Consider the following 25,363-nt stretch of genomic DNA (forward strand, 5'->3'; position numbering starts at 1 on the left):
TCCGCAGCATTATTTTGCTCACGTGCTAGGCTACAGTTAAATATTCAGCAGGATACCATGTCTCTAGCTAAATTCACAGCAGTTATGAAAGATTAATTCAGTGTTATGTTTCTGTTTAATGAAAGAGTTGAAGTGAGCATTTCTGTTAAAAAATTTCAGGTTCAGAAATTATGATCTTTTTAATGCTTTCTTAAAGGGCACATAATATAGATTATCTATATAGAGTTCATCTTTTTTATAGAAACCTTTCTCTTTCAGGATATCCATCCCAGCATCTTAACTGCAGTCCTTTCACATTGTTGTCTTTACCTTACCATTTCAATATACACTGTAGACATTTTTTACCTGGATGTGTGGCAATTGACCTTTAGAAAACCTAAGTACAGTGCATAACAGAATGGTGCATATTTGCAGATCTTGCTCTACATTATAAATTTAATTCAGATTTTCTGTTTCATCAGTAATAATAGTTTAAATTATAAGTGCTTCTGAGGAAGGAATAGCAGCTTTGTGGCAACTGCTGGTTGAATTAGTTTATACAGCAATGCCCCAAAGGAGAAAAGTGAAAACAGCAACATAGAAAGTTCCAATTTCTGCTGCTTGCAGGTCCTTTGTCTTTCTTTTTCCCTGCCCCACACACACACGCATCTCTCTCTTACAAAATTAACTTGCAGTATTAATGAAGTTCAATCTCAGCACTGGTGTGGAACCTGAAGGGTAAACTCACTTAGTTTTGAAATCCCAATCCTTGTAAAGCCAGTGTGAGTAGCAGATAGTATTAAGCAAAGCAGTGGATACAGTTACAGTTACAATTACAGGGGATAGTAACTGCTGTGCAATTTCTGTAAATGTAACCTCAATGATTATATCTGTGGTTTTCCCTCTGTGTTTTACAGAACACATCAAAGATGGTTTTGGTTTGTTACCGTTATTGTTAGAATGACAGAAGAATATGCTAAAAGGCTTGGGGACTGGTGGGAACTGAAAGTCATTATCTGATTTATTAGGAAATTAGGGATTTTTTTTTTTTTTTACTTATGATTCTGCTGTAAATATCATGCACTGCATTGTATAAATTGGAGTCTCTTCTGAATTTTATTACTAGATTTTACTGCAGCACTCCCCAGAAATTTAGAAGGGACATCTTGACCAGGGCTACTCTCTTGTAGAATACAACAGGGTCAGCACCATATCTTTAAATAGATTTACTGGGCCTCCTCAGGAAGGAGAAGGAATGAACAGGAACCTGGCTCCATCTCACTGTTCTCTTGATCTTCAGCTTGGCTAAAAAGTGGTGTCAATTGTAATGCCTCCTGGCTGGTCACCCACCCAAGATGCAGCAGGCACTGTAGCGTTTCAGACCCTTGCATATCAATCCATGGCAGCTGCCTGTGGAAGGTGTCCCTGCCCATGCAAGGGGTTGAAACTAGATGATCATTAAGGTCCCTTTCAACTGAATCCATTCTATGTTGGAGCTGATGCTGACTGAAGGGCTAAAATCCAATGATTCTTTCTGTTTGGAAATAGTAATTAGCTGTTGCACAGTTCTGCTGCCAGCGAGCCAGCTGCTGCAGTGGGCTCTTTGCTACTGTGATCAGCAGGCAAAGAACTGAATGCAAAAGGAAGGAAGCTGAGAAAAAAAGAACTTCTGACTGAGATAAAGGTTACAAAATAAGTAAAAATTGCCCAATATTATGCATTTCTATCAGTAAGAAATTTTATCCAATGTTCTGTTTACTGAGCCAGCAGAAGCTTGCAGTGCTAAAGTTGATACCCTGCAGTCTTAAAGTGGGTCTATTTTATATCATTTGACAATTTTATATAGTAGACACAGCTTTGTTATTTACAAGTCCTGAAGCTCCTTTCAGAAGTTGTTTATGCTTATGATATGCAGAGTAACTGAGGGCTACATTCAGTGATGCTAAGTGGTATTGGATTAAATATTCAATCAAATCACTTGAGTGCAAGTTTTGCATGCTAAGGTTCAGTGAAGGTGGAAATTGTGGCATAAGTGTGTAAAGGTAGCCAGGAATGTCTGCCAGAAAAAAACATAAACTATTTATGAAATGCATTTTTGATCTGATTTCAAGTTGTTTGAGATTGGTAGCTTTATTATGTGAAAATCCATTTGCATCTCATGTACAGACATGTTCTTGGTGTATGCTTTGCGTTAATGCCTTCTGTGCCTTGTGTTTTATTTTGTTTGTGTGTGATCTTTATGACCACCTTAACTACCCATGTAGATCTGTCTGTCCACATTTGTAGATAGTTGTCCATTCCTTCTGTATGGTTTTTCAGCATGCAGGCAATAATGAGGAGTGATTCATCCAAATAGTATCCATGTAGTTTCTGTTCGGGGTGGTTTGGCAGCTCAGCCAAAATACAAAGTTTCAGCAAGTTTCACTTTCTGCATTTCAGGACTATAATGATGAAATTCGCCAGGAGCAGCTGAGAGAATTGTCATATTTGAATGGTTCTGAGGATTCAGCACGTGGACGGGGCATTCGAGGAAGAGGGATCCGTGTGCCACCTACAGCTCCTTCAAGGTGTGGTAGCATGAGGTATTATGCTAGTAGCTTTAAAAAGTGTAAAAACAAAACAAATAAAAAAAAAGAAACAAAGTTTACAAAAAAATAAAGAAAATCACATACACATCAGGGTCAGTAAACGAAAACTTTTTTTGTTCTAAAACTTGTGTGGTCTGTGTTCACAGAATCACAGAATCAGACAGGTTGGAAAGGACCTCTGAGATCATCAAGTTCATCCTTTGCCCCACTTCCGCTGTGGTTACCAGACCATGGCACTGAGTGCCACATCCAGTCTCTTCTTAAAAACCTCCAGGGACAGAGAATCCACCACCTCCTTGGGCAGCCCACTCCAATGCCTGATTACCCTCTCTGTAAAAAATTTCTTCCTAATATCTAACTTAAACTTCCTCTGACAGAGTATAAGTCCATGCCCTCTTGTCCTACTGATAGCTGCCTGGGAGAAGAGACCGACCCTCCCCCTGGCTACACCCTCCTTTCAGGGAGTTGTAGAGTGATGAGGTCTCCCCTGAGCCTCCTCTTCTCCAGACTGAACACCCCCAGCTCCCTCAGCCTCACCTCACAGGGCTTGTGCTGGATCCCTTCACAGCCTCCTTGCTCTTCTCTGGACCCACTCCAGCACCTCAATCTCCTTCCTGAACTGAGGGGCCCAGAACTGGACACAGGACTCAAGCTGTGGCCTCACCAGTGCTGAGTACAGAGGCAGAATCCCTTGGACCTGTTGGCCACACTCTTCCTGATGCAGGCCAGGATGCCATTGGCCTTCTTGGCTACCTGGGCACACTGCTGGCTCATGTTCAGCTTCCTGTCAATCCAGACTCCCAGGTCCCTTTCTGCCTGGCTGCTCTCAGCCACTCTGTGCCCAGCCTGGAGCTCCCCATGGGGTTGTTGTGGCCAAAGTGCAGGACCCGGCACTTGGCCGTGTTGAACCTCATCCCATTGGAATCAGCTCAACTCTCCAGTCTGTCCGGGTCCCTCTGCAGAGCCCTCCTGCCTTCCAGCTGATCCACACTCCCCCCCAACTTAGTGACGTCTGCGAATTTGCTAATTGTGGACTCAATGCCCTCATTTAATCATCAGTGAAGATACTAAACAGAACCAGGCCCAGCACTGATCCCTGGAGGACACCACTGGTGAGCGGCCACCAATTGGATCAGCGCCATTCAGCACCGCTCTCTGGGGGCCTCCAGCAGTTCCTAACCCAGCACAGAACGCTCCTGTCTGAGCCCTGGGCTGACAGCTTTGTCAGGAGAATCCTATGGGAGGCGCTGTCAAAGGCCTTGCTGAAGTCCAGGTAGACTCCATCCACAGCCTTCCCCTCATCCCCCAGGCGAGTCACCCGATCATAAAAGGAGATCAGGTTGGTCAGACAGGACCTGCCCTTCCTAACCCTGTGCTGGCTGGGTCTGATCCCCTGTCCATCCTGTAGGTGCTGTGTGATTGCCCCCAGGATGATCTGCTCCATAACCCTGCCAGGCACTGAGGTCAGGCTGACAGACCTCACCTTGTTGTGCCAAGGTCTCTGATCTGCAGTACACAGGATACAGTGTGTGGTATACAACTGTCAAGCAACAAAATCAGAGGAGATTGTGAAGCCAGTGAAAGGATATTTCTCTTATCCCACACAGTATTGGTGTGGTCAGTAGCATAACATTATTGGCCAGTAAAACAGTATAGTCAGAGAAGGCTACATACTCTGGACCTTTATTTGCCAAATAATTTTTGTATATATATTGTATCTAAGGTATATATATTGTATTATATATTATTTGTTATTTTGGTTATCAGTTTTCTATTATTTCCATTGACATAATCTAAATACACTGGTGAATTAATATTTCCTGAATTCTTCCATGGATTTTTTTCATATATAGGTAGCAGCTCTGCTTGTTTGTAAGTCCTGTTCAGTCACTCCTTCAGACTCATTTTTAACAGTGAACCCTTAAGAAATTTGTTGCCTCAGGCATCTATGGATGCTGCTTCTAGTTATCTGTAGAGATAACTTCAGGATGGGTTCAAAGACATTTACTTTTATTTTGGAAGAAATAGGATATGGAGGAGCTTGACAGAGGAGTTGTTCTCTGGTAATTGAACTAGTTGATCTTATCTATGACCTTTTTTTTCCCCCTGAAGGTGTTCATAGCATTTGGCCTCTGTTCTTCTTGAGTGGGATTTTTTTATCAGTTGTATGATGCAGAGGATTTTTTAAGCTTGTAATTCGTGACCATATTCCACTCAGAGTCTTTTTGGGCACCAGAAACCATTCTTCCAAGACCTCTGAAGGGCTTAATAATAATATTCAGAATGTCACTGCAACAAAACAGGAGCTTTTAAATTAGGTTCAAAGCATGATCAGCAGATTGCTGACACCCATTTCCTGCAAAATACCCAAGTGATTGGATCTGTTGGACAGATACAGGATATTGGATGCTTTCCTTATTGACCAGTCAGAAATCTGAGAAGAATATTTTTGTAAAAATTTCGACTGATGTATTATGAGCTAAATATTTATGCTAATAATTTATGCTAATAGCATAATTATATTTATGGTCGTGTGGTTAATACTCTTAAGGGAAAGGATGCATCCAGAGCAACCTTGACAGGCTTGAGAGGTCAGTCTGTCTTAACCCCTTGAAGTTCAACAAGGCCAAGAGCAAGGTCCTGCACATGGGTAATCAACAGTGTCAGCACAGACTAGAGGATGAAGGACTTGAGAGGAGCCCTCTAAAGGACTCAGGGATGTGATATTGGTAGATGGGAATCTGGACATGAGCTGGCAATGTGTTTTTGCAGCCCAGAAGACCAGCTGTATCTTGAACTGCATAACAAGTGGGACCAGCAGGTCAAGGGAGGTGATTCTGCTCTAATGATGGATATTCCATCATTGGAAGTATTCAAGGTCAAGTTTGACTGGCCTTTGAGCAACTTGTTCTGGTGAAATATGTCTTTGCCTAAGGCAGGGAGTTTGGACCAGTGATTTTATGAAGGTCTTACCCAAGCCATTCTGCTGTTCTGTGACACTGGCAACTAAAGTTTGTAGTAAAGTAGCAAACATCACACACCAGTGCTGTGGGTTTGGTTGTCCCAGCAGAGAAAGAGCCACATCTCACACTGAGTTTCATTGACAGCTCTGGATCTGGGTGTCACCCATGGTTGTACCCAGCACTCAGTTTTCAGAAAGGGCAGCACACTCAGGACCATACTGCTCTCAAACAAAACTCAGATAGCTTCCCTGATACACCCCTGTTCTAATTTGTCATGTAGTGTAGTTACAAGAACCTCTACACCCCTGTTGTAATTTGTCACATAGTGTAGTTACAAGAACCTCTTTCTAAGTAGACACAACTTCTGTTGACTCACCAGTTAGTTCAGAAAGATGGATATAGCATAAAGAAATGGGAGGATGCTAAACCTGTGCTCTGTATGTGCCTTTTTCTCTGCACAGGGGGGAAAAGTGGAGGAAAAGAGAATTTTGTGCCACCCTCTTCTTCTATGTTCTTTCTCTCCTTTGCCTTGCAAATTTCTGTCATCCTGCACCATCTTGTTTCTGCCAGTCAATTTCTCCCACCCACCAATACACACAAGAACAAGTGCAATGACTGTTCTTGTAAAATAGTTTGAGAGCAACTGAAAAAGTTCCTCACTTTCTTCTTCCTCTGGAACTACTTTGCAGCAAAATTGTGAATTACAGTGGTCCACAGTTTTATTAGTACAAGCAACAAGAGGATCAGGTGCAAAAGGCACCGGGTGGCTTAAAAAATAATGTCTTTCCATAATACAAGTTCTGCCTGAGATATTGCCTAAAAGTGCTTGACATTGTAGCTGCCAAAACCCCAGAGTTATATCATCCTTTAAATAGCAGTAAAAATGTAAGAGCCTTTGAAATTGCATGTCCTTCCTGGTCATACATGCCAAAGTGATCATTCTTTTTTGTTCCCCCCAGGGGACGTGGGGGTGCGATTCCTCCACCCCTGCCTGGACGAGGTGCCCAAGCACCCAGAGGAGCGCCGGTGACCCGTGGAGCCCTCCCAGTCCCACCAGTGGCAAGGGGTGTGCCAACTCCCAGAACAAGGGGTGCCCCAGCTGTCCCAGGCTACAGACCACCCCCTCCACCTGCACATGAGGCCTATGAAGAATATGTAAGTAACTGTGTGTGTTAGTAACAGATGTGAGCCAAGATCTGGGGTGAACATCAAGTACTTCTGAACTGGAGGACTCCAGGACAACAATTACTCAGCCTCTACTGCTTAACCCCTGCTGATGAATTACAGTCTGGGGGATGCAGTGTGTCTGCAGATGTGTGGTCTGGGTGATGTGGGTTTCACAGAATTGTTCACAGCTTAGTTTTTGGCTATGAGAAGGTTGTGCTGGGTCACTATCAGGCCATCACAAAGAGAAATACAGATAGTCTAAATATTATATTATAATTAAAAGTCACTCATTTCTGTAGGCAAGTCTTACAAATAATTGATTATATCCTTTGTGAGAAAACAGGGGTGAGGATTGTTCTTCTAAATTATTTTTATTACATACAAATATATATATTTGTATTCAACTCAATATTTGTATTATGTTGCAGTACAGAAACATAAGAAATAGAAATTGAGGTAATTTTCATGAAAGCTGATACAGTGGTGCATATTTAGCAAGGAGCAGCATTGTCACCTTTTCTTATGAGGTATTAAAAATAAATGTGCTGTAAGCATCAAAGATTTCCAGTCATCTTCTTTAACTTTCCCTTCTTAAAATATCTTTATTAGGTTATTAGGTCAGATATACAAGTACAGGAGAAAGTCCTATCAAATATGTTGCCTGACTTTTCCCAGCTGTAGTAAATCTCAGGGTAAAATGAACATCCCATCCATTCCATTATCTTCTCACTAGGAAAACCACTGAGAATATTCACTATAATTGAGAAGATGCAATTTTTTTTTTTTTAATTAATAATCATCCTAGAACAGAAGAAAGGAAATTGAAACAAAAGTTAATTCTTTTTTGGTAAAGTTTTACTCAAGCATCTGTATTTGTACAGATTAGATCATGGCTGCCTCCAGTCAGGGGTGTTCATTCTGTAAATGCCAAGAGTCACAACTGACCTGCAGTTGCAAAAAAGGAGAAGAATAAAGTCACTCTCTGTTATTATTAACCTCCACACAGTTTCCATCTTTAAATGAGATAAAAGCCCTGTTAAAAAAAAAAAATAAAAAAAAAAACAATTTTAAAAGTCTAGCCTCCTTTGATAGGTAGCATATTATCTGTCAGTATCAAAGTGTGTGAGACTTTCCTTTCTTTGCAATACTGTTTCTTTTCCTAATCCATGAGTGACAACTTCAAAAAAGAACCTTTGTAATGTGAGATTAAGATCATAAAATTATAATTTAATTAGATCATATATTTTTTTTAATTTTTTTTAATCTACAGGACTGGTAAATGTCCTAGGCTATGAGCCACTTTTTAGGAAAAATTTCTTAAACTTTTACTTGGTGGTAAATAAATGGAAAGCAGGAGAAAAAGTTGGGGCACCTGGCTAATTGGGGTTGGGAAAGCATTCAAAGAGTTCCACATTGTTTTGAAATGCTTAGGCTCTCAGAAACACAAAATATATGCTCAACTGAAGGAATCATTTTACCTTTTATTATTCAAATAAAACCAATCAAATGTGTTATTGCTTCTATTTTGCCTACTTAAATAAAAGCAAGAATTCGCTATAAACAAAAGTAGGACAAATTCAAATATTTTGGAGATCTCCTGGTCTCCTTTGTCCTTTCAACATTTCTCTTCCATAGCTGGGAATTTGTAGGCATCCCCTGACTTGATGTCAGTTTGTAATGAGAATTGCCATTTTGCAAAGATTTGTAATTTACAGGAAAAGTTCACTGTCATATTATTTAGATACATATTTTTCAATTATTTGTAGAGGAAAATATTTGGATTTTGCAGGAAGTGACAGTTCAGTTACTTCAGATCAGCACAGTTTTTCTTCTTGAATAAGCCATTACACTGCAGATCTCATTGGATACTAAAAGCTTCTTGATGTATTTGTTGACCAACATCAAATCTCGTGTAATTGTTCTTTTTTCACATATAATCCTGGGGATGAAAAACTAATTTACAATGAATAATTTATCCAATTTACTTTGTCTAGTTTTCTGCTTGTAGGCAAGCCACAAGTATATTATAATTTCTGTAGATGTTTATGTTTTTCATTTTTGACTACCATGTTTCACTCCAGGTTTTGCCTACTATATGCAGACACCATTGGTTTGATTAGTTGTGCACATGAATGCACTGTGATTGATTGTGAATATCCATATTTTTGATTTTTCTCTGCTCTAACAGAATATAGTCATTTGCATGCTGAGCTGAATGTGAACTCAAGAAATAGGAAGGCTGCAGCAGATTTTTAAAAATGTTTAAACAGCACTTCCTGGAAAAAAGAAATCTTTAGGTATTTGCTCAGCTCTGCTAATTGGAGACTGTATTGACTATTTGACCTTGAAACAGCAAACTGTTCAAATCGGTTTGGAGAAGCATTTAGGTGTTTGGATCACTCCTTTGTAATTATACATTGTCTAAATATTTTGAGGTTTCCTAATGGCCTTTGTGAGAGTCCATAAAAGAAAATGTCTAAAGGCTTCTCAAGAAAAGAGAAACCTTGTCATTGTGGTGAGTTTATTCACATTCAACATTTTGAATGTCAAGCTGAAATAAAGGGAAAACAATTTTGAACAACTTCCAGAAAAGAAGAGGACTAGGAAGGGAAGGGGGAGTGACACACTTTTCTTTACTTACTTTTGAAACTGACCTATGGCTTTTATTTGGTGCAGCATAGGTGCAGCACAGAGGAACTTCAGAAGAATACCTGCAGGAAAAGGAGGTGCTGACATTAGAAAATACATGCAAAAGGAAATAGTTAATGTGTAAATTTTGATGGAGAGCTTAAGAGCTGCTGTGCAGCTTCTGGGATGGAGAGGTTTTCCTGGGTTTGTAACCCAGTGAATAAGAGTGCTGTTCAAAGTGACTATTTTAGTGTGACCAGTGTGTACATGCTCCTCTTCTGCTGAAGCAGAGGTCCTTCAGAGTGCAATTCAGAGCAGTAGCTTGAGCTGGTCATTGTCAACTTCCCTCAGAAGCAGTGTCTTTCTCAAAGCTGAACTTAACTCCTTGTGATTACCTGCCAAGATAAAATTTTGTATTTCTAATCCAGAAACACTGCCATGCTGAAGATTTCCCTACCTTCTGGAAAGTATTCAAATCTTCATTTAAGAACAGCCTTCTAGACTTTAGGTTCGGATTTTTTTGTCCTGTTTGGGTTGTGGGGTTGTTTTTTGCTTTAACACACAGTGTAGCTCCCTATTTAATGCACTATGTATCAACTCACACTTCTTCCCCAAATCAGTACACAAATTCATTTGAATTATTGCTTAATTCTTCTCTCCATGTACAGCAATACATGTAGCCACAATCCCTTGGCAGCACTGGCTCAATCTGGAACTTTCTTGGAGGCCTATTTACCACTCTACTGTGTTGTTAGTCCCAGAATGCTGAAGAGCCTGAAGTGGATGATAGGAAAGGCAGGAATGCCAACAGGCTTCTCAGGAAGAACTAGTGACAAGATGGCTGTTTGGGATTTTTAATTTTGTAGTTAAGGGCAGAGATATTCTGAATAGAGAAAATGCTACTGGAATTGCATTTAAATTATGTCTTTTAAACTTACATCTAGTTCTGAGGTCTTTTCTCTTAGACAGATGATGTCCCATCTAGAAATCTTAAAGTTTCTGTATCAGTGCACCCAGATAGGAGATAGTGAATGAAAATGTGTTCAAACATGGTTTCCATTCTGCATTGTTGCCTTTATTGAAAGAGCCAATGGGAAGATTGAGTTTGTGCCATTTTTTCATTACAAGGATTAAGATTTTTTTACAATATAGTAAGGAAAATTAACACTGATGTCATATTTACAAATTGAGGTGGGACTTAGACAGTCTTTTCTCAACAAGAATAAGCAGTGTTAAATAGATGGCCTGCTACGAAACAGCAAAAAGGCAGTAGACATGACTGACAGATTCATACAGAAGTGAGAGTAAGAAGTACCTGAGTAGATCTTCTGCTGGCAAGCACATCCTACTGTGGCATTGTTCAGCACAACGTGGTTAAATCTGAGCATCCAGCCTTTTTTTCACTGAAGATTGAAGCTAAATGTTTGAAGGGTGCTTAGCACAAATACAAGTCAAAAATACTGTTGCTTTCAGACCTTGTTCTTTGTTAAGAAGTCTAATGCAAGTCTAGAGGTTACTTCCCATGCCCCAGATGCAAAGAATTACCAAAACAGAGTGAATATGCAACTAAAATATACATTCCTCTTATATTTCACTTACAATTGCTTTTTTACTTCAGGATAAGAAAAGGGGGTTTTTACTCTGGGATAAGAAAAGATACTGCTTCACTGAACGCCACTTATCATAATATGATCACTTAGATGATCTTGGATTTACAAAGAAATACATAATTTTTTTGCAAGAAATAGTCCCATCTGTCAAGACACTGAGAAAGTGATACAGCTCCTGGGTCTAGGACAGACAGACTGAAGAGCAGTTTTAAATGTAAATATTCTTTCTTGCCTCTCATTTCACTGATCAAACCAGCCAAACTGAGCTTCTTGTTAGCTTCTGGAATGAATGAAGAACGGGGCTTTTAGAAAGTCCCTGGAAAACAACCACACAATAAGATAGATTGTGCTTTTAATGTCATGCTGTTCTTCCTCTCATTGCAAGCTATATAAAACAAAAGCAAATGCCACATTCAACTGTTTATTCTGAGCTCAATAGTTATTTACATTTTTCAAGAGTTTTCAAACAGAATTAAACAACTATGTTCATGTTTATTCATTGCCAACCTAGACAATGAAAAGACTGACAATAGGAGGCATTTTGTCACACTTCACCATTTGAAACAGAATAATCAACAGATGACTGTGATCCCTAAAATTGGGCTTGCAGAGGCTTTGTTTAATATTTTAAGCTGGAACTCTTAGGACTGTTAAATTCATTCTATCTCCTACTTTGTATTTAGAAAGAAACTGTATATAAAGACCTGCACATCTGCTTCAGGGCATGTTTGTGCCTGTGTCAGTGCTTTAATGAATATGTTGAAGTGAGCAACTGGCACTTGATTCTGCTACTTTTGAAGTCAATCCCTATAATCCCAGTAGGACATTATCAGTGTGAGTGAGATCCAGACAGCTAAGGACAGTTGCTCCAAGCCTTAGAATAGTGAAATAAATTTCATATCATGATAGTCAAAGGGGATTCTTTTAATATTTTTTTCTAAATTCATATTGCAGATTTTAAGACGTACCACTTATTTATTTATCTGCATCTTTCTGATGAAAAAAACATAATCAATAAAGAATGTACTGAGACTAAAGAGCGTTTGAATAAAGCTGGAATTATAGGCATGTGAATCTGCATGGCTGAACAACATATTGATTAAATATGATTGATTACCTATTTATTTCCAAGGCACTTAGAAAAAGAGCTAAGCTATATTCAGCATATCTTCTGTGACTTGAAAAATCAGATTTTATTTTTAGTATAGTAGCAGTGAACAGGATAATGTTTATATTATCTGAAAGACCCTATGGAGCCTTAGAAGAAAAATCTGAATGGTGGTCTCAAAAATGCAGAGTTAGTTACTCAAACTTTGGAGAACAGTCTAAATATATAGTATAACAAATCCAGCAACATGAATACAGAATGAAAATAGTAGTGACACTGGTGTTTCTCTAAGAGTGAAAATCACAGTCAGTATTAAACCTTCAGTGTCTGGGAACCCGAAGTTCTGGAGTTTTTCTCTTACCTTTGCAAACTGTAGTTTGGGTCTTATTCTTAGGAACTATAATCTGAATAAATAAGACTTGTCCCATGAGAACAAAGGAACTGTCATGAGAGCAGTGCATTAATAAATCTGAATAATGGTTTCAGACTCATCACTGCTATGAATTTTTATGCTGGAAAAAGGAGACCTAATTATATAATCTTCTTAATTTGTTTTGATTTGATTGTAATAATCATATTTTTCAATGGACTAAACTTTACTCATAAAATACATAAAACTCTAACATCCACTTATAATGCTGCAGAAAGATCATGTGGAGGATAAACTCTTTTGACATCCTTTCCATGCTCTCCTTACTTGGAAAAAGTACTTCTCTCCTTGACATTAGTTATCAAGTTCTCAGTCCAAAATTATTTTCTGTGCTAGACAGAGTATAAAGAAAAATGCTGATGCAGCTGTGCATGTTCTAGTATTATACATGATGTTAATACTACTACCTAATAAATATTTATACTTTTTATATAGAGATCTAAGTGAAGGACATCTCTCAACTGATCATCCAACCTTCATATGGTCCTTAAATATTCATACTGTATGCTGTTATATTCATAAGACCCTACATTAAAAATATATGGAGTATTCTCCATGGAGACAGAATTTGTCTGCATCATAGAGTGTACCATTTGATCATTAAGCAGCATTATAATTCAGGACCCTGTTACCAAAAATACTTCTCTCTGTCACTTGGGTATTTATTGGGTGAAGATGTCTTGGTACAATATAATTTTATAGGCATTTACGATGTGACTATCTTCACCCATGTTGCCCTTTTTATGACAAGGTGAATTATAAACCTTTTTTTTTTTTTTTATTTTTTGTGTGTGTGTGTATAAATGCTAGCAAACTCAGTGGATTGCTATTAAGACTTGGAACAAATCCAATTTAATTAGAATTGTTGCAAGTTCAGTTGCTGTGTGAATTCAATTCATATGGAAGGCATGGGTTTTCTCTTTCACTTTTCAAGATTTAGTCCTCTGAGGTACTAAAAAGTTAAATAACTTTGGACTGCAAGTTTCATCATGACTGGTGAGTTCTTGGGGAGCCAGGCACACACAAGCTCTGTATTAATGATGAAAGCTCAGTGCAAAATGCTATTTCTTGCAGATTGGTAAGTGCAGAGACTTCAGCTGTGCCAGGCAATTAAAGCAGCCTTGAGCTCTGGATTCAGGAAAGGCTCCAGGTGATAAGATGCTGTGGCACTTAACATTAACTGGGATATATCCAGCATCCCAGTCTTACTCATGTGTTTTTCAGTCTAGCATTTTGGTAATCTCAGATTACTGCCTTTTTATTACAGCAGATAAACAAAGTGTTATTTATATGGATAGATTTTTGTATAGAGCTAACAGAGTACTACTGGGCTGAGTATTTATTTATTAGGCACTTCTTACTTTAGATAGAACACATTTTAATAACCTTTTAATTTAATAAAATGCACAGTTTAGGAACCACAGTATATTAATTGAAAACTTTTATGGATTGTTCCAAAATAGTATCTTTATTTTAATGGAATTTTAAGGGCATGTGTTTAAAAAAATATCTCCTGTTACAGAAAGCTTTCTTTGGAGTTCATCTGTGTTCCTTTCTACGGTACATTTGTGACATTGTCATCTCCCAGAAAATAATTCTGCATCAATCTGCAGAGATACATATTTAGCAATTGCACCTAAATCAAAGACAAACATAACAGGGCACATAAAACAAACAACTCTGGCTGATGTGCCTTTTAGCCAGTTGCCTCTATCCATACACTTCCTCTAGATAATTGAACCTGGTACAATAAAAGGCATGAAAAGTAGTCTTCATTGTCTATAATTTTCTTCCCTTCATCATGTTCAGTGCTTTTGCAAGTCTGAACTTCAGATATACATGGGAGAAAAAGGATTGTGCTTTTTGAATTGAATTTTCTGATGTATTTGAGTGCAGAAGCACCTGTCCAATATGCCTGTTCTTGCTGGGAATTCAGAGGAGGTTCAAATACATGAGCCTAAATTTTCATAGACATAGCCATGGATATGTATGCACCATATGTATGCTGGTATCAGACAAAGCTGGCTTAAGCTGTGCCTTGGATGCAGGCCAGGCCCAGACACATGGCAGCAAACTCTTCCCCAGAGGCAGCACATGAATGTCCCATTATCTGCTGCTTTTGGAAGAGGGAGGGTTTATGACTCTCCAGCTGCCTTAGCATTTCCAGCAAATCTTTTCTTGGGTATAGAGAGCCATGCTCACTTTATGATACAGATATACATGTATGTTATCTATAGCTGCAGCACAGAAAAATGTGGTCCCTTTCTTCTAGCGTGTCTGCTTATAAGGACTTTATATGGCACAGAGCTTCTCTGCAGCCAGCAGTGTGCATGAGCAACAGGATAAGGTATCAGTCTGAAGGTTCAAGAGAAATAAAATTTAAGGCATGTATTTTCTCTTCAATAATTCAGTTTTGGGGCAAACGTGTAAATGTAGAAAACAAATATAGAAAAGAAAAAGATACCACAAGTATTTAAAAGGATAGTTTTACTAATATAATTAGATGCACTGGATGAAGCATGTTTTGGGGTTTTTTTCCTGTTTTTGACTTTAGCAATGGTGCTATTGAAGTGACTGGGTCATGCATATTAATGCCTCTTTGTCAGATAAATAGGTCGATGTTCTTCTCAGATATGCTCATTTTTAAAACAATGAGATCAGTTATATTTTATCAAAAGTGCAGATTTAGTGTAACTCTAAACTGTAGCCAAAAATGTCAAGAAAATTGATCTTGCTATGAAACACAGTACCTTGAGTTTGACCTATAAGACTGTTAGAGAGCACAGCAATCACTAGGAGAGAGAGATACAGTATATTGCTCCAGGACAATAAAGTAGAAGACTAGAAATCAAAGATGTTGTTTCTCTCTACAGACCTGTTTTTTCCCTGATGAAATTATGGTTGTTTGCATTTTAATAGCTTCTACAGTCATTAAGTACTGTTACTTATAGGCAGCTAATAGTTCTCTCTGTCTACCTGCTGTTTTGTTGCTCTTGTTATGGTGTAAAATTTGTGAAGTGCAACATCTGAAATCGTAAAGACTGCAAAGTTTGTTAGGTAAAATTAAGTAACTAAGTACTTCTTATATATTAATATTATAAGATTACATTTGTATCCCGATGACACTCATGCAAACATATCCCCTTGCTACTCTCTGCAGTGCAGTAAAACCACATTTAAGTTTTTCTCCAAATCAGAATATCTGTCCAAGTAGAGTTTGAAGCATTATATATCAGTTCCTAAGAAGGTGTTTTAGCTGTAGCATTATTGTTCATAAAGTCCTCCAGCTCTCCTGGACTACACAATGAGTTTCAGTAATGAAAATATTAATAAACCTTTAGTTAACATAGTACCATAAATTTTTTTGATCACTAAGTGTCTGAAGATGGAAATTATTGAAGTCTGAGTGAGAACTTCAGAGTTAGAAAACACATATTTTGTTATCTTTTATTTGGACTTTCTGTTTCCTGGTTGTTGTCTGTATACAATTGCAGTTTCAGATATCCAAATTGCTAGAAAGCTGAAGTTAAAAAACCCAAACAGCTCAATAGCCCAAAACTGAGTCATTTGGTTTGGCTTGGTTTGCTTGTATTGCCAAAATTGCTCAGGTATGTGAAAGCTTACAATGTTTGTTTAATTTAATTTTATTTTGTGTAAGGCTCTAGGGGAGATGCAGATGGGACTTGTGTTTCACTGCAAGTTAGATTTTGTAAAATTTAACTGTGGACACTGTAGCTGGGGAAAAAAGAAAAAAAACAGAGAATCTCTGAAATGCAGCTGTTAAGTCAATGAGTGCATCCATCAAATAAATTAGGAGCCACAATACTTTTTTCATTTTTCACTTTCCTTGAACAGCCATTTCATTTTCCTGCAAGGCCACACTGCATGCAAACACCCTAAACAAATAAATTCAAGAGGTGGCTTGTATGTGCTAAACATAACAGAGAGCAACAAGAAAAAAAAGTCATTTTTATTGTGTTTTATTAATTTCATTTATGTTTCAGTTGTTTATTTTCTATGGGGAAAAAAAAATCTCTGATGCAAGTGATTTGTATTTGCATGGTCTTCTTTTATGCAGTACTGGAAAATAATTACATATGTGGTTACTACATCAGTTGTAGCTGCATTTGATAACTGTATGGCTGAATCAGCAGTTAATGTGGGTACTATTTCTATTTCCATGCACAGTGCATTAAGAAGGGAGTGAGAGTGTTTTACCCTCACAGAATCTGTTGCAGTCCAGTGTGGTGTTATCCACTCAGGTAGGGAGCTTTAAATCCCTAAAGGCAGAGGAAGAAGTGAAAGTCCGTGTCTTGCGTCTGGAATTGATGTAATGCTGGATTAAAAAAAAAAAAAAAAAAAGAGTGAAAAGACAACTTCTAGTCTACTCTTCCAGATTTCTTTTTAAATGAAAGACTTGACCTCTTGCAGAATTTTTACAAGAGTAACATGCACAGATCGCCACTGCAGAGGTCTGATTGCCTTCTTACAATCCAAGCAATAGCTCCTAATTCTTGGAGAGAGTTTGCACCCTTTCCAAGAGGACAGCTAAAGGTAACTAAAGGGTACAGTACTGTAGGGAATCATTCTTACAGAATTACATTTTCCTGTACACCATACAGGAAAGTACTTCTATCTTAAATATCACTAATTACAGTATGGTTCTTTTATTTATCCAGGATCCAGAAATTTAAGATCTCAAATAACACAAAGTTTGTAAACAAAGCACGGTTCTAAATCATTAAATTACGTCTAAGAACTGGGCTTAATTAATTTTGTAGAAAAATTTTGGGGAAAAAATATTCTACTTTTTTTATTTGGTTTGGTTTGGTTTGGTTGTTTGTTTTTTTTTTTTATCCTACCTGTCTGCTTGGATGAGTCTTTGATGAGGATGCTTTCTTTCCTCCTTTTTTTCCTTAGTCAAGCTGTAGAGAGAGTACATGGGCTTTTTTTGTTTGTGTTAAGGAAGGGAATTTTTACAAAGAACTAAGCTTCTACTTTGGAAAATACCATCTCAGCCATTCTAGATCAGAATACATACATTTGGGGTTAAGCAATCAGGTCACTGAATACAGTCAGAGAAACTGTCTAACATTCTGTAGAGCAGAATTAATTAATGAAAGCTGAAAGATGTTAAAATGAACTTCCTAGCATTAGTAACGTGAGGTTTTTCCTTCCATAGTTGGGAAATGATCTTGTTGAACATTTCTTTTAAACTTGTTTAAAAGTTTAAACAAACTAGTATGTCTGTGTTGTCACAGTAAGTATGAGTGTACAAAACTGTACAACTTAGGTGTTGAGTAGGTATGATGGAAAACTAGAAAATTAATTTGCAGAGGAAATTACCTTTACTTTTTCTTCATATATTTTCCTTGCTCTGAAAATTATGCATACTGGAATAATGATTTGCTTTGTAAAGAACACTGCTCTGCTAAAAGTGCTGATTAATTTTACACAGTTAGTTACTGGAGGTTATCTTCTTCAGCTGTCCTGAGATTTGTTGGCCTTCTTAGAACAACAAAATGAAAAATCCAAGGATATACTTTTTTTTCCAACTTCAAAGCATTATGAACCTAACATTTATTTCTTGAAGCATGTGTGTATGATACAGCCTGTAGTTTTATGAATACTTTATCATTTACCTACCAAGTAAAAAAAATTCTGAAAGTCAACATCAAAAAAGACCCAGTGTTGCTGTAGCCTTCTGCATCCACTGACGGGAGGAGAGTATAGAGGCAAAGAAAATGAACACCAAATTAACAAAACCACAGGATTCTCAGGATGCATACAAGTTTGCATGTATGATTTGTAAATTGCCTACTCATTGTGGTCCTTAGGACTGCATATTAAAAAAAAAAAAAAAAAAAAAAAAAGAAAAAAAAAAGCAGCGTTGGAGATAATGATAGTCAGCATTTTGATTTGGTAAGTGGTCATGCAAGTCAGTATTCCATTTCCTGACCAGAGTTCAGAAGTATAAGCAACATTATTAGTTAAAAATACATTTGTTCATCACTGTAAATCCAGAGTGGCTCTTCTGAAAAATGAGATGGAGATCAAAGTGAGTGCAGTTGTATTTCTACGTAGAAAAAGAGATATTTCAAGAAAATTACTGTTACATGAGCTGAAGCAAGCTTTGGTCCCTGAAATACTTTTGGTTGGATGATCCAGCAAATGGCCAAAGAAGTTACTATGTCATCTGATTCTTCAAACTATAGGCTTAAAAACTCTCTCCTATGGGAGCAGGAGTAACAATTTCCAGGCCTTATGCAATTAATAAGGATTTAATATAAAGTTGGTACATTTTTTTCATGGATGGAATTAAAAGGACAGTGGGCTGAAGCTCCTAGGGGTTGCTGTCCTTACTTCAGTAAGGATGTCAAGAGAAGGTAGGATCTGAAATGTCTGCAGTTACCTTTTATTCCACATAGACTGGATCTGTGATGGAAGCCATAAACTGCAAAGTAACATTTCAGTTTGTGCCAAGCAGGGAGGAACTTCCTCCCAAACTGGTGTGCAACTTGCTCTTTCAACATCATTTCTGAGGTCAATCTGTTAGCAGTAGCAGGGTATCTCTCTCAGACTAAGCAGAAAATGTAATAGATTACCTAAATATTAGTACATGGATTGGTTTATTCTTTTTATTTATATAGTGATTCTAGGATTTTAGATTAGCAGTTCAGATTTAAATAGGTTTAAAGCAAATCACAAAAGATAAATTGACTCTTTGGATTAGAGCTGATTGTCCTTTATAGTCCTTGGAGGGTTACAAGTATAGATAAACGTTCAACAAAAAGTCTTGTTTAAATTTTAGCAAGCAGCTGTCAAAGCCCCAGGAGCTATCATTTACCAGTGCTGGAGAAAAAAGTGCATCATCTGTATTCTTTCATCTAAGAGGTTTATTGGACACAACAGGAACGTAAAGATTATTCCAAAGGGTTCTGGCTGCTGTGTGAGTTGCCCATGTGATTTACAGCCAGAACACCATGCCCTGCATGCATTTCATGACACTACAATCTGTCAGTTCTCAAAGTTATAAAGTCATCCCTTGGAGATAACTGAGTCAGCCTCACACTGATGTTCATTTCAGGACATGACTATCATTTCTTTGCTTAATAGTAAAGTGGTAGTGTGATTTAAAATGTCATCCTCTAGGTAAAAGACTAAGAATCCTATTAAACTATAATACAGGTAATAGATATTGTAAGATACTGTAAGTACTAATCTACTCTGAAGTAGTGAATTGGATCCATTTCAAAGTGGATGGATAGGAGCTGACATGGGCCCATAAGCAGCTTGGAAAAGACATAGGATGTCTTTATCAGGTTATTTATTTAGATGTTAAAAATAATCACTATCATTTTTACTTAGACATGGAGAACTGAAGAATTCCAGTCATCTTCCATTATAAAGTGCAATGATTTTATTTATTCGTGTCTATTTAAGAATCCAAAGTTTTTTAGATAGTGTGCAAATACAAAACACAAATGGGCATCATTGTCTGAAGAGTTTCCATTGTATGTAAGAATTTCCTGTGGCAGTGTACCAGTCCTTAATGCCATCAGAATGGTGACTGAGCCCTCAGCAAAGAGGCTGATTCTTTTAGACAAAAGTCTTTTACATTGTATGCTACCTAATGATGAATGTAATTTAAAGTAGCTGTATCAGTTTGAGTACTTCTTTATGTTTAAAGAAAGTTCTCTTTGCAGTTAAAGAGCAAGAGAAAATCACTTGTTACATTGGTATTCATCTCTGATTGGTCCCTAAGGAGTTTCTGCCTCAGGAACAGGGCAAGCTTCACCTGGTGATTCACAGCTGCAGTACCAGACTCTACATGAAAATAATGACATAGTTATGTGTAGATACTAGAAGCTGCAAAGCTTAAACTCCTTATAAAAAATTCAATTATTCCTTATTATGGAAGTTTTCAGCCAGCCTCTGATTGGTTGAAGATATGAGATTTTTCAGCCCATTCAGCATCTGAAATATGAAAATCAAAAGCTCTGAGGTTCTCTAGAGAGAGAAAGAGATGATGTAGCAGAGGAACAAGAACTTTGATATGGTAGTAGATGCATTTTGGTATGGAGTAATTGTTTCATGCAGATATGCCACATTAGAGCATTGTATAGCAGTGTCTGGGCCTGTGCTATCACCCCTTTTAGACTGACACTGAGCAGCTAGCTGGGGGAGTTCAGAAACTATGAAGTTCTCAGAACTAATCAGAATATACTGATGTCTGTGAACAAGTTGTGTTAGACTACCTGATACACTTGCAATAGTTTTTAACAAAGCCTCAAGAAATTCCTAAAGAAGTGTAAGTTCTATTAAACTTTTCATTTTGAGAAAGATAGGCTTTTAATAGAAGTTATAAAAAGAAGAAGTTGAAAATGGAATGAAAACATACTCAGATCTCTATTTGCAAATTGTCTTAATATTGTCTAATCATTGAGCTGCTTCCTGCACACCTGCCCTTTCTGTGAGTCATATACTCTGCACATAGAAGTTATTAGTGTAATGACTATTTTAAAAATGTGTTTATATTAAGTGCAGAGATTTTCTTTTGGGGGAAAAAAAGCCCAATATGGATAATGAATAATATGTATCTATAATTATAATTTTTAAAGGCAAAACAGAAACTGAGAGCTACGTGTTTGATGTTTTTCATTGTAAGCTCACTGCTACCATGCAACTTTTCCCTTGCCTTAGATTTCTGACAGCAAAAATACAAGGGTAATCTTTGTTCCAGTCAACCCCTACAAATACTGATGATTTATGCAACACACTACTATTTGGATGCTGATCATTTCAATCGTCTGGATTTATTCTTGATGCTGCTGACTCTACTAAAAAGCTAATTCATGTTGTGGAGGAGACAGAAAATTCAGCCATTCCCCAACACCATGTTTTCTGTTCTTCAGATTTTTGTTTCACCAAATTACAGATGGTGCTTCTTTTGGCTTATTTGTTTTTGATATCTTTGATCTAAGCTTTTAGAAGTGGAACAGAGAATACAGAAATCTCTTCTGAATCTCTGAGTTCTGTTTGCAAGCTGCAGTTTGTAGGCAATATGTCATCACTGTCATAGTGATTGTGCTATTAAAAGGCACAAACATTGTTCATCTTGCCAGAAGGCACTTTTTCATCAAGGTATGTAAGGGATTCTACAGATAGCTCTTGGTATCAAAGGAGCTTCCACAGAGAAAATGGCCAAAAATGAAATAGACCTTTCATATTCCATTCTCTTGATCACCTATCCAAAATTACAGAATTAACATTGCATATATCATGCCTTATTCATGTGGCATGAAGTCTGTAGTAGGCACTTTGCAAACATATGTTAAGGCAAAGCCAGGGCGAAGAAATGTATATTCTAACAAAGTAAGATGGGAAGGGTAAGTGAAAACTCCCTGCTGTTGATATGTATCAGGGTCCAGTTCTTAAGGAATTCACTTTGAGAGGATGACTGGTTAAAAAGTTAATATAAAAGAGTCAAGGAATGTCAAATATCTTGCAGCAAGTAAATCCAACCTATGCACATGACTTTTAGAAAATCTCTTAGAAAATAACTTTAAAAAACCCAAACAAATCTGTAACAAATCTGTTAATCAAACACGGGGCCCAGAGTTGCTTTATTCCTGTATTTTAAATTGTAGTTTTGCTTTGAACTAAAGACAACTTTCCCTATCTCTTGAACTTTCACAGATCTTAAGTCTAAATTGAACAGAGGCTTTTTGTGGTTCTGAAAGTCTCTGATTATAGTAAAAATCATTAATAAGAAAAGATACATGTAGAATCCATAGTGATCCTTTGGCATCAGATTATTCCTGCAGATTGTTTCTTTTTTCACTGAATTGAAAAAATTGATGTAGGTTAGTGTCAACACTAGAGATATTCCACAGATTATTTTCCTCCAATAACACATAAGCTAGATGCAAAAATCTACCCTTTTGTTCATGAAATTCACAAAGGTACATTCATCCAACTTCAGAAACCTAGCAGAAAAGTCATCTTTAATCTGTACAACAGATGCATTTTCTATTCACTTGAAACTCATGTCTGTAGGTAGCATTATATAATAAGTAGAAAATAAATGAAAGGCTGGAAGCAATGAAAATAGTGATGAAATAGTAACAGATGGAGAATTTGAGGTTGGGTCTTGGAGAGTGAAATCTTCAACAGAGAGCAAGAATCAGAATTTGCCCCATACTTAAGCCTTCTCACATTTCAGTCAAAACAACAGCCCCCTAAGTGATTCACTAAAAGGCAAACTGTACACACACACACACACACACACAAAAAAAAAAAAAAAAAAAAAAAAAAAAAAAAAAAAAAAAAAAAAAGAGTTTTTCATCAGTCATTTTGGTGTGTTTCTATCATACTGGCAAAAAGCAGAGTAGAATAGAATAGAAAGGTCAGCTATATGAGAAACACTTGCTCCCAAAACACTTAGTATTCTACATGGACTTATTATGCAGTATTATCAAATCACATTAGATTGCATAAACTTTTCTGCAGTGTAATCAAATGGAAAAACAATTACAGATGCAGTGCATCAGATTAGTTTCACCAGAGCAGTATTTATATCTTGCAAGCAATGACATATGCTGTGAGCAATACTGACTCCAGCATGGGAGGCAGCACTATTTGTTCCTGAGAATTATTCTGTTCCCTTAAACTCTAACAATCAGATATTTCAGGAAGTGCACACTTGCAAGACTATCTCAGACTGCTTTTGCATCCATACAAATTATGGATTCACTGATAATTTAAGTGTTTTAGAAGAGAGTCAGCAAGAATAAAATAAACCTCCAGACTGCACAATTTCCTAGCATCTAAAAGGAAATTGTTAGAATACATCTTGAGTAGGCAGTGGATCAGCTTTTTCATTCTGGGTTTGAATTGGCCCATGAATACTGAATCAGGCTTGGACAACATGGAGGAAGGCTTGTAACAAGAAGGGAAAAGAGATATGAGGAAGCAATAAAAGATAAAGAAAGCAAATGATGAAAGTAAACAAAGGCAGCAAACTTGAATTTTCAGAGAAGAATGTAAATATTGTTTTGAAGTAAAGGAATGAAGTCTAAGTAAAGACCAAAGGATTTGTAGCAATGGATAATATGCCTGTCTGTGACAGGGAGAGATTAAAAATCCAGCTGAGAGAATGGGAGCAGAGCAACAAATCCTGCCATGCTTGTATTGTGGAGCAAGGTTGCTCATGAGGAGAAAACAGAACCAGAGTAATGGAGTGGAGGTGAAGAGGGAGTGCTTGGGAGAAGATGCTGTTAGTATAGAAAAATACCTAGAACAATTCCTCTGCATGTGTGTTTCTGAAACATATGAAGCTGAATGGTTTAGTCAGACTGATGCATTGCAGCATATCCCCTAAGAGGCAAGATAAGGTCTTACATTAAAAAACTGAGTCATGATGTATTATGAGGTTGTACATCTTTCTCACTGTTTTTGTCCCATCACTAAAGACCAGCAAAATCCCAAATTGCATTTTTCTCAAAAAAATTAAACAAGCAGATATACCTTCACAGTATATGTGATAAAGATTTATAATGTTAGAAACACCATAATATTATTCTTCTGGAGATGCATACCTTTTGGACTGAGGACAGTTTTTGTCCAGGATCTTCGTGTTTGTATTTTTAACAAATAATTGTTCATTTGGCTTCAGAAATTTCTGATTATTTAAATGGAATATTCTAGTAGGCCATTCTTTTTTTTCAAAAAAGTCCATCTTCGATCAAATTAAAAAAATTAATCCTTTTGTGAAATTATAATTTATGATGGTAATATGAATGAGATGCTTACTATCTGGCTGTCACCAGGGAACAGTTTAGACTACCCATTTGTAGTTATTTGGGTATGATTATTTTGAATAGCCAGATCTAAATCCTTCTCAAAACATAACAGTTTAATCAACAGCTAATTTCTGTTGGGCTCAATCTGTAGCTCCTTCTATAACCAATATCTTGTGAATTGTTAGGCTTGGCTAAAGAAAGGCTTATTGAAAAGGGCTTATTATCAAATACATAAAACTGGCTTAACAATGTACACTGACATTCTCTTTTTCTCTGGTACAATAGAGTGCAATGGATGAATCTGCTTGCTTGTTGCTGTTCTTAACTCTATGAAGGTTGTCAGTGTGATTTGAAAAGTATTCATTGTTGCTTATCACATGAATTGACCATATTTTCTGGCCTTTGTTCTTAATGTCACAAATGTATACACTATGAAAAAACTGTTCATGTGGAATTATTGGTCTATTATAGCATTTTGAAAACTTCATGGACACTCTGATTTTCACTTACCAACCATGTCATCCTCTCACTTCCATCACTAAGCATCTCAATGTTAGACATTTTTTTGCCTTGTTCTTCAAACTAATGTCAAAGATCAATTTGTGATTCTAGTGTGGGAGACAACATGAAGAAACTTACTTGATTTTGTGACATTTTTGTTTCTGTACTTCAACAAAGTGACCCAACTATTATATGGATTACTTCAGTTTCTGCAAGGAAGCTGTAATACAGGCACAAAAATGCAAATGGAAGAATCTAAAGGATAAAACAAAGCTAGTTTACCAAGAATCAAACTGTGACAAGAAGGGTTGCAAATTTTTTCCTCCTTCCTAAAGAGTTCCAGTGCAAGCAATCACACAGAATCCCCAGGCATGCAAGCAACCAAAAAACCCCACCTTTGAAACACTTTGAACAATTAACAATTTTATTCAGGTTTTTTATGTGCAATTTAGCTTTTTAAGCATCATTTATTTTTAGGAGCACTTTACTCCCTGCATTCCTACATCCCTACACTAGCATCTCCCTGTTTTCAATGACTTACACCAACCAGCAGTAGGAGTGTCAGAAAAAAGTACCAATAGAGAA

The 25,363-nt window shown here is 37.2% G+C and overlaps 1 protein-coding gene across 1 annotated transcript in view; it reads left to right on the forward strand.

Moving 5' to 3' along the window:
• The window catches only part of KHDRBS2 (KH RNA binding domain containing, signal transduction associated 2), a 308,580-nt gene that overhangs the window by 207,509 nt on the left and 75,708 nt on the right, over positions 1-25,363 (forward strand). Inside the window, exons 5-6 of the mRNA XM_071741655.1 lie at positions 2,419-2,546; positions 6,490-6,685. Coding sequence (XP_071597756.1) covers positions 2,419-2,546; positions 6,490-6,685 — 324 coding nt within the window. The remainder of the gene's footprint in view (positions 1-2,418; positions 2,547-6,489; positions 6,686-25,363) is intronic.

The sequence above is a fragment of the Heliangelus exortis genome, chromosome 3 (genome assembly GCF_036169615.1).
Source record: "Heliangelus exortis chromosome 3, bHelExo1.hap1, whole genome shotgun sequence".
NCBI lineage: Eukaryota > Metazoa > Chordata > Aves > Apodiformes > Trochilidae > Heliangelus > Heliangelus exortis.